The 18,719-nt window shown below is 37.4% G+C and overlaps 2 protein-coding genes across 2 annotated transcripts; both read right to left on the reverse strand.

Annotated features, from left to right (window-relative positions):
* Positions 1-6,294: 6,294 nt before the first annotated feature.
* Positions 6,295-7,965, reverse strand: LOC107808564 (F-box protein At3g07870-like). Its single transcript, XM_075227642.1, has 2 exons — positions 7,782-7,965; positions 6,295-7,699 (listed from the first exon to the last, which is right to left on the reverse strand). The coding sequence occupies exons 1-2, from the start codon at positions 7,874-7,876 to the stop codon at positions 6,676-6,678; spliced, it is 1,119 nt and encodes a 372-aa protein (XP_075083743.1). The 5' UTR covers positions 7,877-7,965; the 3' UTR covers positions 6,295-6,675.
* A 7,827-nt stretch (positions 7,966-15,792) lies between these two features.
* On the reverse strand, positions 15,793-17,163 carry LOC142167780 (uncharacterized). Its single transcript, XM_075227644.1, has 2 exons — positions 16,779-17,163; positions 15,793-16,580 (listed from the first exon to the last, which is right to left on the reverse strand). Exons 1-2 carry the CDS (start codon positions 17,161-17,163, stop codon positions 15,793-15,795), a joined length of 1,173 nt encoding a protein of 390 aa, XP_075083745.1.
* Between the last annotated feature and the right edge of the window lie 1,556 nt (positions 17,164-18,719).

The raw sequence follows: 18,719 nt of genomic DNA on the forward strand, positions 1-18,719 counted from the left end.
CTTAGAGTTTGAAGTTTTACCTTCCTCACCTTGTCTACTCCTTGAAGAGAATTTTGTAAAATCCCCCAAGCTTCCTTTGAGGTGGTATCATCTGTCACCTTATCAAACATGACATCATCCAAATATTAGTGGATGAGCGTGAGGGCTTGTTGATCCTTCTTCCTCGTCTTTGCCAAGACCTCTTTTTCATTTTGAGGCAGAGCTTCCTCATTATCGGGTTTTGTGTACCCTCTGTCTACGATTTTCCATACATCTTGAGAGCCAAGAATAACTTTCATACGTAGGCACCATTTCTCATAATTATCTTTTGTGAGACGGGGGTACTGCAAAGATAGCGGACCATTATTCGCCATGTCTCTGATACCATGTTGTTAGGAAAAAATAATAATCCCGCCCAAGAATAATATCAATGAAAAATAATAATAACACATGAGAGTAACAACGACACCAACTCTTTTAATGAGTAAAATACAATAACCGAGCGGAGCAATATAACCACTATAATATTACAACTTAGCAGTGTCAAGAGACTACCACAATTTTGAAAGAAATAACACTCTTTATTTAAAACACTTCACTACAATATTACTCACACTCACTATTTATCTCACAGACTACAATCTGTGGATTACTCTCTCAAACTTCTATTGTTTCTCTTTTATTTTGGTATAGTTGAAATGAAGAATGGAGACCTCTATTTATAGTAAGAGATGTCATCCAACTACTACAAAGAAGATGTCTTATTATTGATTTAGTCCTATAATTTTTCAACAAAGTTAGGCACCTATCCCATTTTTTCTTCAACAAAGTTGTCAACAAAGTTAGGCACCTCCCATCCCATTTTTCTTCATTCCTTTTTTTTTTTGTTTTTCTTCAATGACCCCCACAGCTTTATCCAGAAACTTATTGGATTAAAGGAGTTGAATAATAATATGTCACGACTCGAAACTCCCACCTTCGGACCGTAATGGAGCCTAACATTTCACTTGCTAGGCAAGCCAATGTTAGAATAATATTAACTAATTTTTAAACAATTTTTAAATTTATTAATAATCAAAGAATTAAATGCGGAAGCAAGGTTTGAAATATAGTGAATAATCCATAAAAACAACGGTGTCTAAATACCATCCCAGAATTTGTGTCACAATTGCACGAGCTTCTAGAATAATACAAATAAGGGTTTGAATAAAATAAAGTTGTCTGAAAATAAACACACAGCTAAAATAAAGTAGATGGGGACTTCAGAAACTGTGGGCGCCGTGCAGTTATACCTCAAGTCTCCTCTAGTAGCTGAAATCTGAGCAAGTCTATGGTACGCCGCTGAGACCAACTCCGAAATCTGCACAAGAAGTGCAGAGTGTAGTATCAGTACAACCGACCTCATGTACTGGTAAGTGCTGAGCCTAACCTCGATGAAGTAGTGACGAAGACTAAGGCGAGTCACTTACATTAACCTGTACGCAATATTAGTAACAACAACAAATAATAGAAATAAATCAGATAACTCATTTATAATAACTGAAGCCAACCCAGCAGTCATAACCAATTATCATTTCCGTCAATTTCCGTTGGAGCGTGCAACTCGCTCTCACAATATATTCATATTCAATTCTGTCGCTCCCACAATATATTCATTTTCAATCCTCTCATATAATTATTTTTAATCAACTCATATAATTATTTAATCAAGCATATATATTGACTTTTAAATAAGTCTATTGCGGCGTGCAATCCGATCCCCCAAATATTGACTTTTAATAAGTCTATTGCGGCGTGCAACCCGATCCTCCAATATTGACTTTTAATAAGTCTGTTGCGGCGTGCAACCCGATCCTCCAATATAGACTTTTTAATAAGTCTGTTGCGGCGTGCAACCCGATCCTCCAATATATCCATTTCAATCAATTCTATTGCGACGTGCAACCCGATCCTCCAAATATTGACTTTTAATAAGTCTGTTGCGGCGTGCAACCCGATCCTCTAATATATCCATTTACCAATTCTTATAGAAGAAATTTTCCAAATAAAGGCGACAATTAATATAAAATTATAAGACAACATGCATACAATAATTATAATTTAATTATGAAACAAACAATGACAAATAACAAATTATTATGGAAATCAGGGAGAAAATAGGCAGTTTAATATTTAATATACTAGATGTCAAGTAGCAATTAATGCACATAATTCAAATAAGCACGTAGAAATTATTACAGGAATTCAAGAATTAATATTTGACAAGAATTATGAGTAAAACAATTAATATAATAATTCATTCATGATTTAAATAATTTATGATTTTCAAATAATTATGCAAACAATTAATTCGATGATGTATAGACACTCGTCACCTCGCCTATACGTCGTTCAAATGCAATTCACATAATAAATAATTTAAGGGTTCTATTCCCTCAAGTCAAGGTTAACCACGACACTTACCTCGCTCTGCAAATTCCAATCAATTACTCGACCACAGCTTTTCCTTTTAAATTTATCTCCAAAAGCTTCAAATCTATTCATAAACAATTCAATATACTCAATACAAATCATAGGAATTAATTTCATATGAATTTACTAATTTTTCGGATGAAAATCCGAAATTCATTAAAATATTCGGCAGTGGGACCCACGTCTCAAATCTCGAAAAAACTTATGAAATACGAACACCCATTCCGAGACGAGTCCAACCATACAAAAATTATCCAATTCCGATATCAAATGGACCTTCAAATCTTAAATTTTCGTTTTTGGAAGAATTTATAAAAATTTGATTTTTCTTCCATAAATTCACAGATTCATGATATAAATGAGTATGAAATCATGAAATATAATCAGTATAGGATAAAGAACACTTACCCCAATGTTTTTCCGTGAAAATCTCCCAAAAATCGCCTTACCCATGCTAAAAAATAAAAAAGAGTTGAAAATGGGTCGAAACCCCATTTCCAAAACTTAAGTTCTGTTTCTGGGATTTTTAACCTTCGCGAACGCGGTCAGTGCCTCGCGTTCGCGAAGCACAAATTTGTGCTGTCCAATTTTTACTCTTCGCGAACGCGAGGGCTACTTCGTGAACGCGAAGCTTGCCTGGCTTGGCCTTCGCGAACGCGAGATGCCCTTTGCGAACGCGAAGGCATTTGTCCTGGCCAGCCCCTTTCCCTTCGCGAACGCGAGGTTTCGATCGCGAACGCGAAGCTTCGCACCTCAGGCCTTCGCGAACGCGTTCTCTCTGTCGCGAACGCGAAGCACAAAATGCACCATCCCCAATTTGCTCTTCGCGAGCGCGAGACTCCCCTCGCGAACGCGAAGAAGGAAATAAAAAGAAGGTTTCTGCAATTTCCTCAAGTCCAAAAATGATCCGTTAGCCACCCAAAACCAACTCGAGCCCTCAGGGCTCCAAACCAAACATGCACCCAAATCCTAAAACATCATACGAACTTGCTCGCGCGATTAAATCGCTAAAATAACACCAAGAACTACGAATCGGATACCAATTCAAAGGAAATTTTTAAGAAAACTTCAAAACTTATATTTTTACAACCGGACGTCCGAAGCACGTCAAATCAACTCCGGTTCTCACCAAATTCGGCAGACAAGTCATAAATATTATAGTGGACCTACACCGGGCTCCGGAACCAAAATATGGATCCGAGGTCAATAAATCCAACATCAGTAATTTCTTAAAAATTATTAAGCTTTTAATTTTTTATCAAAATTCCATATCTCGAGTTAGGGACCTCGGAATTCGATTCCGAGCATACGCCCAAGTCCCAAATCACGATACGGACCTAACGAAATTGTCAAAACACTGATCCAGGCCCGTTTGATTAAAATGTTAACTAAAGTCAACTCAGTTAAATTTTTAAAGCTCTATTTCACATTTTAATCTATTTTTCACATAAAAACTTTTCGGAAAATTGTACGGACTGCGGACGCAAGTCGATGAATGATAAATGGTGCTTTTCAAGGTCTTATAATATATAATTACTTATTAAATTTAAAGATGACATTTTGGGTCATCACATAATATGAGCAAAGGATTCTTTAGTAGGTTTGCATCCGTCTCTTATAGAGTATGTCGACCCAAAAAATAAACTCAGCTATTATATTTATAGTGCATTTAGCAAAAACCTGAAGAACATTAATAAAGGCTACAGTAGACTAGGATAGTATTTTTGATAAAGTAGGCTAAAGAGGTCTCTGAACTTGCGTGTTTTATCTTTGCTTTAAAAACTTCTTCCTCCTAGCTTTCAGCTCATAAGTCAGCTGACTCTTCACAAGTGTCTCTAGCAGAATAATCTATCTGTTTAGCAAGTAAAACAAGGCTCTGTTTGTAAGTATTAACATAAAGTGCACTGCCAAACGGTTCCCAGGTAATGTTATGAATGCAAAGACACTTGATTTTTCCAACTGCAGGTTCATATGAAACCAAGAACGGGTGGTACGCTCTCCACAAAATGTCGCCATTTTTCCTTGAAGCCATTGGCTGAAACAAGTAAGGAGTAACCTGACGCTCATCTGTAACAGACCCACCATAAAGCATCGAGAAAAATTCATCAGCAACAACGTTGAATATCATGCGTCGACAAATGCAGAACTGTTTCACCCATGATTCTGGGTCACCATACCCTTTCATCATCCAAATATCAACTTCACGATCTATCAAACTATTAACCAAACAAAGTGAATCCTTTGACCCAAAACGGACAAACTCAAAATCATAAGTCCAAGACTTGTCAACTAAACTAACTGGTAACATTATTTCCCGGAACATTTTTAAGACTATCTTGAAATTCAATAGAAAATGTTGTTGGATTTTGAAAATGGTATAGCAACTATGCTACTGGAACTACCAAAAAGAGAGTCCCGGGGGTATTTACATTCCTAGTTCTGAACAAAAAATGCTTGTGCAAATGGAGGTTGTCAAAAGGTTTCAGTATCAATACAACAGAACATATGGGAAGCGAACAAATAGTAAGGTTCAAGTAGGAAGACTTAGGACAGAAAAAGGAGTATAAAGAACCAGCAAACCATCAGCCAACCATTATCCTATCGTTGTAAGATCAAAGCAAAACATCCATGACATGGCATATGATCAAGAAAGCTAAACTCTGTAAGGGAGGTGTATAGTACTGCTAGAAAGATAAGTATCCTACTAGTGGAATGCATTAAGGAGCAAGAATAGTTGGTTTTTCGCCGTAGCCATAACAGTTGAAAATATCATGAAATGTTTGGGGAGAATGATGAGCCCAAAACTATATAGCTTCTCAGGAAGTAGATTCTAAGACATTGGATTTACAGCATGTAGCTCAAACATGGAGAGTCTCACTTACCAAGACCATCCAAAATTATGCTGCTAGTCTAATTCCCACAAGAAAATTTTACCTTCCAACACTACAAGGTGGATAGAGTCAGAAGTCAGAACACAACCTTCAAAACAAGGCCATCTTTGCAATTTCATGAACCTGATGGGATTCTAAGATCAGAACTAGATATTTCAAATTTGAGGATGTAGCTGGATCCTGATGGTTTTCTGGAAATGATCAAGCACATTAGTGGCTCCTTTTATGTTAATGGAAAACCAGATTATGCTCTGGCATAGAAGCTAAAACTAATGAAACATAAATAGAAAGAGTGAAATTAAGAAACTTTTAGGAGGCTAAAAAGGAAAAAATCAGATAATGAAAAAAATGCAGCATAATTATAAAGCAAAAATACTTCGGCAAACAGTGGCTGTAGACACTTTCTAGTATATCAAAGAAACCCAAACTGCAAAGGGATGTTGACAGCAACTACAATTGAAGATTTCAGCCAAAACAAACAGTAAACTCCAAGTAGGAAGACACAGAAGAGAATAGGAAGATGAAGAACTAGCAAAGCATTAGCCAATCCTGCTTTTAAGATCAACAAATTGTAAAAGGAAGAAAATGTTGACAAGGCATATGATCAAGAAAACAAAATTCAATTCATAGTAGTGGTCTTTAGTATCATTTCTATAATTCTATTAAGCCTCCTACAACATAGAAATTTGGCGAGAAAATATAATAGAAACACCAAATAGTTGCAAAAATAACACATTGTTTTGAACTATGATGAACCCAAAAACATCTACCTAGTAGTAGTTACGACATTAGATTTACAGTCTCCACTTTAATCAAAGAGTTTGAATACCCAAGAGCATAGAGAATTGCCGTGTAATCCTGACTCCTTCAAGAAAGTTTGACCTTCCAATAAATTAAAGAAGGTCCCCATTGTCAGCCTGAAGCCTGCAAAACAATGCCATGTGGCAAGAAATTAATAAGATTTTAAAACATGAACTATCTATAAAAGTTGTAAGAAGATTAGCATATAAAATTCAGTGACTTTATCCAAAATTTGATTTGACTAAAAGAATTAAACAATAATATGAGCAAAAGAATTCTTTCCAGGTTTGTGTCTGTCTCATACAGAATATGCCAACTCAAAGCATAGACTCAGCTATTATATTTGTCATGCATGTAGCTAAAACTTTAATACAGCCACATGCTAAGCTAAGAGTTTCAAGTAGATAAGGACGGTCTTTGAACTTGCATGTCTTCTATTTTATCAGGCGCAGCCTAGTTACTTTCATTTTTGACATGTAAAATCTGCAGTCCACTTTTAGTATTTGCCTTTAAGAACTTCTTTCTCCCACCTTTAGCATAAATTGGATGAATCTTCGCAAGTGTCTTCAGCAAAACAATATGTCTGTTTACCAAGTAAAATAAGGCTCACTCTGCAAGTATTAACAGAAAATGTATCGTAATAAAAGTTAGCATCATGAATGCCAAGATTCTTAATTTTTTCAGCTGAAGGATCATATGAGACCAAGAGTCCTTTGTCCACTCTCCACAAAATTTTACCATTTTTCCTTGAAGCTATAGGCTTCATCAAGAGCTGACGACCACCATTAAACCTTAAGTAATCAACAACACCAACGTTGAATGATATGTCCCTTAAACTGATGCTGAACAGTTTCACCCATGATTCTGGGTCACCATACTCTTTCATCATCCAATTATCAATTGTTTCGTCATTTCCATTGGAACAATCAGCCAAACAAAGTGACTCATCTGATACAAAAAGCACAAATCCCTCACCAAAGAAACCAAAAAAGTTCCAAACCAAACTACCCGGTACCGCCATCTCCCGGAACGTCTCCTCATGCACATCAAACAAAACAATCATTTTTGGACCTTTTATTCCTCCTTTAGAAGCAACCCAATGGCATGCGCCATACACATAGATCTCTGGTTTCCGCTTAAAGAATTTATAAGATGGAGCAACAGGAGTAATGTCTCGCCAAACACCAGTGCTTAGTTTAAAAAGCTCAACATGAGGTGGTACCCTATCAGTACAAAATCCAGTGTGTACTATTCTTACCACCTTGTAGTCATTAGTAACACTATCAAACCCAAACCCTAATGTATGGTCAAAAGGGCCATGTGTTTTAAATATAAAAATCGGTTCGGGGAGTTTTACTGACTTTCTGATGGATGGATTCCAAATATAGTAACTATCCCTATAACCCCACAGGTCGTCGGAAAGGCACAAAAGCCCATTACAACTACCCACAATATTAAAGTGAGTTTCACACTCAAATGGAAAATCAAATTGGGCATACTGATCAAAATTTTCATTGTCACAGAACAAAGCATAAAATTCTTTTAGTGGTTCTCCGGAGCAAATGTCGTACTAGAAAGTAATCATCTTGGTAATTGAGGTGAGTGGAAATGAAATTAGGGCTAGTAATAAGAGAGTACCATGATTTGCAGACATTTGTACACTGAATGATAGACTTGGTGGGAAGCTTTAGAAAAATTTCAATCAATACTTCTTGCGGCAAATACTCAGACATGTTGAAAATCACTTCTAAAGCTTGATTTCCTTTCTCCTACTACTGCAGACCCCTAAAGAGCCTCAAGTCTTAGCTCAAATGTGTATTTCTACTTTCTGGTATCTGCTCTCTCATTCTCTGCAAAACCCTTTTTAAACCTCAGCAAGAGCTTGAATTCATCCGCATGTATGTTTTAACCCTAAAACTTTGTTTAATTCCATTGTGGTACCTTCGGATTTAAAAAAAAATAACAACAACAACAACCCAGTATAATACTTACCCCTACCATGAGGTAGAGATGTTGTTTCCAATAGAAACTCGGCATCCTTCCCTCCAAAAACTCCCCACCTTGCTCTTGGGGTGACTCGAACTCACAACCTCTTTGGTTGGATGGTTGGAAGTGGAGGTTGCTAACCATCAAAGCAACCCCTCTTGAAAGTGGGATTTAAAAACAATAAAATAAAAAAAACAGCACATTTGGTAATTTGGTAGATATAGAGAACGTGTACGTAGTCAATACAAAATATATAGCCAAAATTCTATTGTCCGTATCTTCTCGATTTCTCTTTGGTATGGATATAATTAGGTTAATTAATTATAATAATTTATTTTAAAACGTCAGTAAGTCACATTGCTATTAGGATGTCTTATTTGTTTTGTGTATGATAATAGTAACAATTTTTAATATATAACACATAAAGTATAAATTAAGAGTATTATATGTTTATCGAGTATATACTACAAGAGCTTGTATACACTAAGGGTGTCAAATGGGCCAGGCTGGCCCGATTTTTCAGAATAGCCCTGACTAGTTTTAGATCGGACCGGCTCGGTGGTAAGGGGGTCGGACAGGGCTAGGTTGGGACGGGAATCGGTCTGTGCCAAGGAAAATTTCAATATGGGGTAACCGAACCGGTCCAACCTGGTAAGGTCTTGTCAATAGTGATCTGGTTAACCGCGCCGGTTCAACGGTTAGTTCAATTTATATTTTAATAGTCTTGATCGTTGGCAACGGTCAGCTGCCATTTTGACCGTTGCCTAACGGCTAATTCGCAAGAATAGCCCTTTTGGGCTTTTTATTTTCAAAAATAACACTTTTACTAATTTAGCCCTTTGAAAAACTATAAATAGATCCCCCGTGTTCTTCATTTCTTCACTCATTTCTCAATTCTCAAACCCAAATTCTCACTTGTCATTCTCTCATTCTTCACCTAAATTACTATCAACTATTTGGCTCTCATTTTTTTTGGAATTTTATCTATGGTATTGAACAATTGAAGTTTATTCGTGGTAACGTCGGAGTTGCGAAATTCAATTTCAAGACTTCAAAAATCATCAAATATTCAATTTATTGCAGAATTCGGTGCACTCGTTCTAACTCTTTCTCTTATATAATATTTTATTTGCATATTTAATTTTTATTAGTATTTAAATTTTCACAATATGTTTAATGCTGCAAAACGAGTTTGTAATAAGGTTGCCAATCAGGGTAATCAGGAAAATAGAAAAAGATGTGCTACTTCAACTTCTGGTAGTAATTTAAATGACTTTACACATGTTTCTGAAGCAACACTTGATAATAATATAGATTAGGACAAATACATACGCAACCCCTTAAAGTTGTCACAAAATTTCACTTAGACACTTCAACTAGAACGGTTACCTTGTTGACACTTAAAGTATATAAACAATATTCCTATTGAACACAAAATTTACATTTTCAAACCAATACAAGTGTGTGCATCTCACTTTTCGGGGACTCTTTCGACATGGCAAGTCAAACCAATTAAAAACTTACAAATCAACAAAAAAAATAAGAGACGTGTCAGAAATTAAAAAGAAGGCCAACAAAGAAAAGATTTTTCCATAACCTTTCTTAGTCATCTTCTTCCTTAGGATACATACTGTATTCCCGTCAAACTCTTCTCTCCGATTGAAGCCAGCAAATTTGTTTATTGTTGGTGTTAGCATTCTCATTTTCTTAAAGAAACATTAAAATCTTTTAGAAAAATTAAAATTATCATTTCCCATTTTCTTATCCCTTCTTCCCTGGATTTTTTTGATTGATTAGAAGTTTTCTTCTCTATCTTTTATGGCAATTAAAGCTTGGTGTAGAACTTTGTCAATCTTTAGATCTGCTGTTATACTATTTCCGAACCAGAACCTCCCTCCCCTCGTCGTCTTCTTAAATGAAAATTTAATATCTTTCCCGATCAAATTCCAACAAAAATCAAAAATCAAATGAATCACAACAACAATAGTACCTCAACATATATTATAAACAAATTAGTAAGAAATATTTTCCACCAAAAAGATCTGAAGCCAGACCCAAATACGGCTCGTCCTACCATGAACCCAACGGGTGTCTCCGGCGAAACTAGGTGGTGGGGATAACGAAAGGATACATTTTGAGTTTCAGATCAATGCCGAAAAAATATTTTAATAGCTTTTTATTTTCATCCCAAAATAAGGTAGAAGGATTCATCATTGGCTATAATAAAAAGAGCTAAAGGAATCAAATAGCTCTTCTCCATTTTCTTTCTATTCGTTGTCTATATCTCTATTAGTTCTCTTTTAAGTAGTAGAGTGGTCACGAAAGGAAGAACTTGATAGTTGGGTTTTGTTGAAAAATAACTAGGAGAAGAAAGAGAAGAGGATTCCGTTATTCACGCGTCTAGCTCAAAGTGAGAACCACTCCTTGTGCCACATATGCATGAGGTGTTCACTAAGAACATTGTTCGTATACTTTAAGTGTCTAATAGGTACCACTTCTAGTTGAAGTGTCTAAGTAAAATTTTATGACAACTTTAAGGGGCTAAGTATGTATTTGTCCTATAGATTATGAACAATTACAGGAAGATTACGGTATAGAAGATAATAAATTAGAAATTGAAGATGAGACACCACCTACACCTAGTAGTGTTGGAGTTGGTAGCAGGGGTGGTGATCGTGGCACTAGTAGTAGACCACATGTGGTTCCGACTACTAGTCATCGAAGAAGGAGAAGTAAAGCTTGGAAATATTTTTGAGGAAATAGAGAATTCTGACAGAGTTAGATGCAAAATTTGTAAAGATGTTTAAACATAAGACTGGAGGAAGTTTAGGGGGGATTGGGATACTTAGTAGACATATGAGGCTCATCCCATAGAATGGGGCTCTGATTTAGATGAAAATCAAGGAACTCTATACCCTAGTACTGGAGGACTTATAAAATATGATAAAATGAAGGATCGTGAGGAGTTAGCAAATATGATTGCTTTGGGTTGTCTCTTTTTTCTTTTGTTTCTTCATCGTCTCTTATTATGTATAATCAAAGGATTTATAATCCTTTATTTAAAGGTTTCCCTAGAAGTACTTGTAGATCTGATATCTTTAGACTTCATGAACAATATCAGACATATATATGTTATTTATTTGACCACTTTCCTTGTAGAATTTCTCTAACTTCTGATATCGGCCATGCTGTTAATAGAAATGATTATTCGATAATTACATATCATTGGATAGATGATAATTATTATCTGCAAAAACGTATTATCGCTTTTAAATATGATGAAAATCAAAGTCATACAGATATTTTTATAAGTACTACTATTTACGAAGTTGTTGCATTTTACAATCTTAATGAAAAAGTATTGTGTAATTCTTTTGATAATGCTTCTAACAATAATACCGTTATTTCAATATTAAAACTGCATTTGTAACCACCACTTGAAGAACATTTTTCATGTTAGGTGTTGATCACACCCAACTATGCCTTGTAAAAAGGATTTAGCGGTCGTTGCAAATATATTCCGGTTAATAAGTCCGGAATCGAATCTCACAGGGAATTAACCTATTAAACACACCTACTAGACTCGCACAAATTCACGCAATCAATCTTCAGAAATATTTAAGTAAGAAATTTGATGTTTACTAACTAAATATCACGTAATGAAAATGCAATAATTAATAACTAACTATGAAAGAGTTGTAGACAAGAATTGGAATGATCTAAGGTTATGATTTCCCCTATTGTCGGAATTCTTTCCGCTACGTTTTTTTATAAATTTATCTAAGTCTTCTCTACCGATCATGGACGCTCTGAGTGATGTAATTCTCTCCCTAGTAACTACCATAATTTACTAGACATATTCTCCCGAATTACGCTAACTGGCATTAAGTACGGCTCACTCGGATCGCACCAAAGGTTTCGTTATCCCTAATCCCACCTTTAAACCCTCCATATTGATCCCTCATATATATTAGGAGTGATGTTGTTCAATAATTACCTAAATATACACTCTCTCCCGAGTAATACACACTAAATAGGCACAATCGATTGAGGGCCTTTCAATCAACAACAATAATAATATAGTTGAACAAATAGAGAAAATACTACGGAAAATCTATATTAACGTAACAGGAAAATTACCTCCAATAGGTTCCATCAAAACCCTAGATTAGGAGTTTAGCTACTCATACTCATAGTAACAATATCCCATATGTTTTGCATAATTAAATTACAAAGTAAAGATGAAAGGATGTTGAAATCAATGATTCTAACTCCCAACGGTTGTTTCACGAGCTATCATTGCCTCTGGTTGCAAAAACTCCTTCAAAAGTGGCATTTTATGTCTATTTATATGTGTAAAAAAAGACCTAAACGACATAGGCCAAGTCCTAGTCAAATCAGAAGACGAAATAAGCCTTCAAAGTTCGGAGTGTGCGCGCCTCAGACCTCGCCTCGCGAGGCTTCACGCGAGCATGACCTCGCTCCATACCTGGCGTCACCAGCCTTAACACGAGGTGGACCTAGCCTCCTACCTCGCCTAGCCTGCTCCCACGCGAGCTAAAAGCCTCGCATGCCAGCTCCCATGCGAGCTATGAAGCTTGCTTCGCTAGCTTTCTCATTTATCCGCTGCTCACTTCTTTCTTTCTTCTTTTCAAATGTTTTCGAGCACACTTTAGACTTTAATTATTCCTTTTGCTCTACTTTTATCTTCAATTTACCTACACATAAAATAGACTCCATTACGCACAAATAAAATATAGTTTATCATTAAAGCATACAAAATGCAAGATAAATAATGTACTAAAATATGGAATTATAGCCACACATCAATACCACACACTTAAACATTGCTCGTCCTCGAGCAATCAAACTATACTTATAGACACAACCTTTTTAAGCAATTCCCTTAACTCATCATACCAAGAATCTTTAAAATAGTCTAAGCACAAAGGTGGGATATCCTCACCTCAAGATTTGACTCATAAATACCATGCCTTATTCACAATTCACTTACTTACTCTAACATGGAGGTCAATGACATTTCCTTTCCTTTATGAATCACGTGCCCTCACCCAACAAAGAGCTTAGTTCCACACACAATGAATTTTAAGAACGTAGGAACTAAATATAGGAAATATTCACTCGCTCTCAGAAATAACATTCATATGCCACAAATGATGTACCATAGGCTTGCTCGTAGTGTAATACTCTACTAATCGAGCTCATTCAGTCTAGGATCAAGTAGGACTTTAATCGGTTGTACTGTAGGTTGCGAGTCGGGTAAGATATATTTGGATATAAGTGACTACACCTCCCTTAAGCACTTGAATACATATACTTTAATACTACAGCCCATACTTATGTTAAACCAGAATTCCACCTTCACTTCAATTTATATTACCCCATACTTCTTTAAGCACAAGTATATCACTAGCCACCACCATCAAGAATTATTTTTCATACAATACAACTATTATGGTTTTCTTCTTCTTCTTCTTCTTCTTCTTCTTCTTCTTCTTCTTCTTCTTCTTCTTCTTCTTCTTCTTCTTTTTCTCTTTTTTTTCTTCTTCTTTCAATCCAAGTGGCTTTTATTGACAATTTTGTTTTTCTTTCAAACGGTGCACCTTTCTCCTTATTTCATTTGTTCCACTCAAAAGCCAAAACACCTCCCCACACTTTAACTTTACATAATTCATCACAATTCAAGTACTCATGAGAGGTTACAAGGTTCAAATATATGGTCGATTCAAACAAAGGGGTACGACTTGTAATGTGGTTACCAAAAAAATAAGATTATAGGCTCAAAGGAGTTAACTACGTTATATGACATTCAGGCGGGTAAACTCTATATATCTGGCTCAACAAAGAAACGCCTATATTACTTCCCAGACTGAACAAGACTACCATTTCGCTTTGCACACACACGGGGCAAGTTCTAGACATCAAATGCAATACACTGAATACATACAAACCTCATACATACATGACACATAACTCACTCAGGATTGGTTTTATCACGACACTCCAATCAAAGTAGTCAAGCAAATTTAAGAATCTACGATTTAAGGTACTTATACTAGAGTCAAAAATTGAGCCCAAGCATCACAACCAGAGTACTAACTATTCTCAAAGAATAACAAAGTTACGAGATATCGCTGCAATTAAATTCATAGCCTAGTGATTTCTACTTCTAAAAATTAAAACTAACTACACCCGGTTCAAATAAAACCTTTGAAAAAGAAGTGCGTCCCAAAGAAAAATCAAGGGGGAATTACTACACTACCTACAAGAAAATCTTTTTGGTTTTTTTCTTTAGACTTAATCCCCTCAAGAAAACTGTCTAGGAGATCCATCGCCGGGAAGAGTCTAATTTTTTCTAATCTTTTTTTTGTTTTTTTTTAAAAAAAACAACTAAGATAACACTATTTTTTAAAAGGCTACATGATTATCAACAGTTTCTGAGGTTACTCAGACTTCACCTCATCGTTTCTTAGCATGAGAATTAAGAAATGACACATGGGTGCTTCGTCCACATTCGAAGCATCGGGCTATCAGTGAGCCACCCCACACTTAAGACTTTAAAGTGGTGCACAACTACATAGCATTAGTTTTATAATCCCGGAGACTCAGGATCCAATGGGGACAAAGAATGCCTTTTAGGCATTATAACAAATACTTAGCATACACTAGTACCATGGGAGTGCCTGTAGGGGCGAGGGATTGCCTCACCCTCCCAAATCGGCTTGGAAGTTCCATACTACCATTTGTTCACACAATCGCAACACTATTCCTATGGGGTTCATGGGGTTAGGACGCACAAACGCATGGTTACAATGAAGAACAACCCCAAAACTTTGTGTCCAATGTCATGCATTCACCAAACTCAAAATTGCCAAAGAATGGAGATAGAAACGATACCTTAGATGTTTAAGAGAAGGGATTTTCCTTTGAATTGTTGTTTCAGTTGAAGGAAATAACAGAAGATTGCTTGTCTTTAATGGAGTTGTGAGGGGGAGGGTTTGGCAGTGTTCTGCGTGAGTGTGTGAGGGTGTGTTTTGTGAGCAGTGGGGTTTGTGTGGGAGGAGAAGCGGAAAATTGGGGCGTGCAATGTGTTTTCTTTTAGGCGTGGGTGTTTTAATTTGGGGTTTTAAGAGGGGGAATTAAAGGAAAACAAAACAAAAAGAAAATAAAAGCAAAAAACTAACCTGGCGATGCGATCTTTTAGGCGTGCGACATACCTGGCGAGGCGAGCTCAGAGGCAGGCAACGCGAGGGATTCCGCGAGATGTGTCTCGCTATAACCCATGCGAGGCGAGCTCCTTAGCGAGCTCAATACCTGGCACTGCATGGCTTAACGCCTGGCCTAGCTCGCTTGAGACCAGGCAATGCAAGATACTGCGTACGACTTGCCGAAATCACCTACAAACATGGTAGTTCCTAAAAACGAAAAGAAAAATTCTAACTACACTAAAAATCAACTACGAATTGGGTTGCCTCCCAACGAATGCCTTAGTTAACGTCACGGCATGACGAATACAACATTACAATGGGCTGCCTCCCATAAAGCGCCTGATTTAACGTCTCGGCACGATGCAGGTAATCATACTAAAGGCTCGCTCAACATTGGTGGCTTGAGCAAATGAGTCATCGATACTACTTTCGCGTCATCCATGCCCAAATAATGTTTTAACCTTGTGCCCATTGACTCTGAACGTGCGAGAGTCATTTTCTGCAGCAATCTCTACGGCTCCGGTGGGGTGAATCTCTACCACATGAAATGGCCCTGACCATCTTGACTTCAATTTACCTGGAAACAACCACAATCTCGAATTGAATAATAATACCATGTCTCCCCGCTTAAAATTTCGCTCAAGAATATTTCTGTCACGCGCCAGTTTCATTCTTTCCTTGTATAACCTTGTGCTCTCAAAAGCATGGTACCAAAACTCGTCAAGTTTATGCAACTCTGTGACTCTACTAGTTCCAGCAGCCTCCACATCCAGATTTAATTGTCGTAACGCCCAGAAGGATTTATGCTCTAACTCCACCAGCAAGTGACATTCCTTTCCAAACACCAATTTATACAGCGATATTCCAATCGGAGTTTTGAATGCAGTGCGGTAAGCCCATAACGCATCATCCAGTTTTCTTGCCCAATCAGTCCGAGTAGCATTTACAGTTTTGGTCAAAACGCTCTTGATTTCTCTGTGTGACACCTCGACTTGCCCACTCGTTTGTGGGTAATACGGGGTGGCAACTTTGTGGCGAACGCCATATTTCTCCAACAGCTTTTCAAAAGCTCGGTTGCAGAAGTGGGTACCCCCATCACTGATGATAGCTCTTGGAGTGCCAAATCGAGTGAAGATGTTCTTTCTGAGGAAACCAATAACATCCTTCGCATCATTTGTAGGAAGTGTGATGACTTCTACCCATTTCGAGACATAGTCCACCACTACAAGTATGTACTTGTTATTGTATGAGCTAACAAATGGTCCCATAAAGTCGATTCCCCACACATAAAACACTTCTACCTCTTGGATCGGGTTCATGGGCATCTCATGTCGATGGGAAATATTCCCCGTCCGTTGGCACTCATCACAATTTTTCACCCAGAAGTGTGCATCTTTAAACAGCGTCAGCTAATAAAAACCTGACTTCAACACTTTAGCCGCTGATCTTACGCCCCCGAAATGTCCTCCATACGGTGAAGCATGACATGCCTGCAAAACAAAAGATTGATCTATCTCGAGAATGCATCTCTGGATCATGTTATCAAGACAAATCCTAAACAGATATGGTTCATCCCAGAGATACATGCGACAATCACGAAAAAACTTTTTCTTTTGCATAGAAGACAAGTCATAAGGAACAATACCGCTTGCCAGGTAATTTGCAATATCTGCATAGCATGGTGTAGCCTCGAGGCTCGTCGCTAAGAGTTGTTCATCCGGGAAAGTCTCCACAATCTCTACCACCTCAACCTTCTTCTCGGCTCCTTCTAACCTAGACAAGTGATCAGCCACTTGGTTCTCCATTCCCTTTCGGTAACAGATTTCCAAGTCAAATTCTTGCAGCAGTAGCACCCATCGAATCAGGCGTGACTTTGACTCCTTCTTCTCAATTAGGTACCTGAGAGAAACATGGTCAGTATAAGCAATTACCTTCGAGCCTATCAGGTATGACCTGAATTTGTCAAATGCGAACACCACTGCTAGCATCTCCTTCTCAGTCACTGTGTAATTTAGTTGGGCACCACTCAAGGTTCTACTTGCATAGTAGATTGGATCCATGACTTTATCTTTTCACTTCCCAAGAACTGATCCCACAGCATAATCGCTTGCATCACACATCAGCTCAAAAGGTTTCCCCCATTCAGGTGAAACTATGATAGGTGTTGTCACCAACCTCTTCTTTAATTCCTCAAAAGCTACCCTACTGTCATCTGAAAACATAAAAGGGTGATCGTTTTCAAGCAATTTCCACAAGGGGTTAGCAATTTTGGAGAAGGCTTTTATAAACCGTCTATAGAAACCGGCGTGGCCAAGGAAACTTCTTATTGCTTTGTCGAAAGTAGGTGGTGGAAGATTTTCTATCACATCAACCTTTGCACAATCTACCTCAATGCCCTTACTCGACACTAGGTGCCCCAAGACTATACTTTCTTGTACCATGAAATGACACTTTTCCCAGTTGAGCACCAGATTAGTCTCCACATATATTTTCAGTACTCTTTTAAAATTCTTTAGGTAATCATCGAATGAGTTTCCCACCACTGAGAAATCATCCATAAAGACCTCCATTATTCCCTCTACTATATATGTGAAGATGACCATCATGCACCTTTGAAATGTGGCGGGTGCATTGCATAGCCGAACGACACTCTACGGAAAGCGTAGACGCCATATGGACAGGTGAAAGACGTTTTCTCTCTATCTTCCGGAGCAATAGAGATCTGATTTTACCCCGAGTATCCATCCAGAAGGCAAAAGTGGGACCTCTCGGCCAGTCTATATAGCATTTGATCAATGAACGACAAGGGAAAATGGTCTTTTCGGGTGGCCTTGTTCAATATTCTGTAGTCCATACAAATTCATCATCCCGTGACTGTTCTTGTTGATATCAACTCGTTGTTATCATTTTTCACTATAGTTATCCCACCTTTCTTTGGCACACATTGGAGTGGGTTGATTCAGTTGCTATCGGAGATGGGGAAAATGATCCTCGCATCTAACCACTTTATCACCTCCTTTTTCACAACTTCATTCATATTGGGGTTTAGTCTTCTTTGATGTTCTCTGGAAGGTTTGTGGCCATCTTCCAGTAGAATATTATGCATACAGAAGGCCGGGATGATACCCTTAATATCTGCAATGGTCCAACCAATTGCAATTTTGCACTCAATCAATACCTGCAAAAACTGTTCATTCTGCACATCTAACAAACCAGATGAGATAATAACATGTAAAGTTGAGTTAGGTCCCAAGAAAGCATACATGAGATGAGGTGGTAGTGGCTTCAGTTCCAATTTTGGTGGCTCTTCTATCGATGGCTTAGCTGGAGGAGTTTTCTTTTCTTCTAAGTGCAAAGGCTC

Source organism: Nicotiana tabacum, chromosome 2 (genome assembly GCF_000715075.1).
Source record: "Nicotiana tabacum cultivar K326 chromosome 2, ASM71507v2, whole genome shotgun sequence".
NCBI classification, from domain to species: Eukaryota; Viridiplantae; Streptophyta; class Magnoliopsida; order Solanales; family Solanaceae; genus Nicotiana; species Nicotiana tabacum.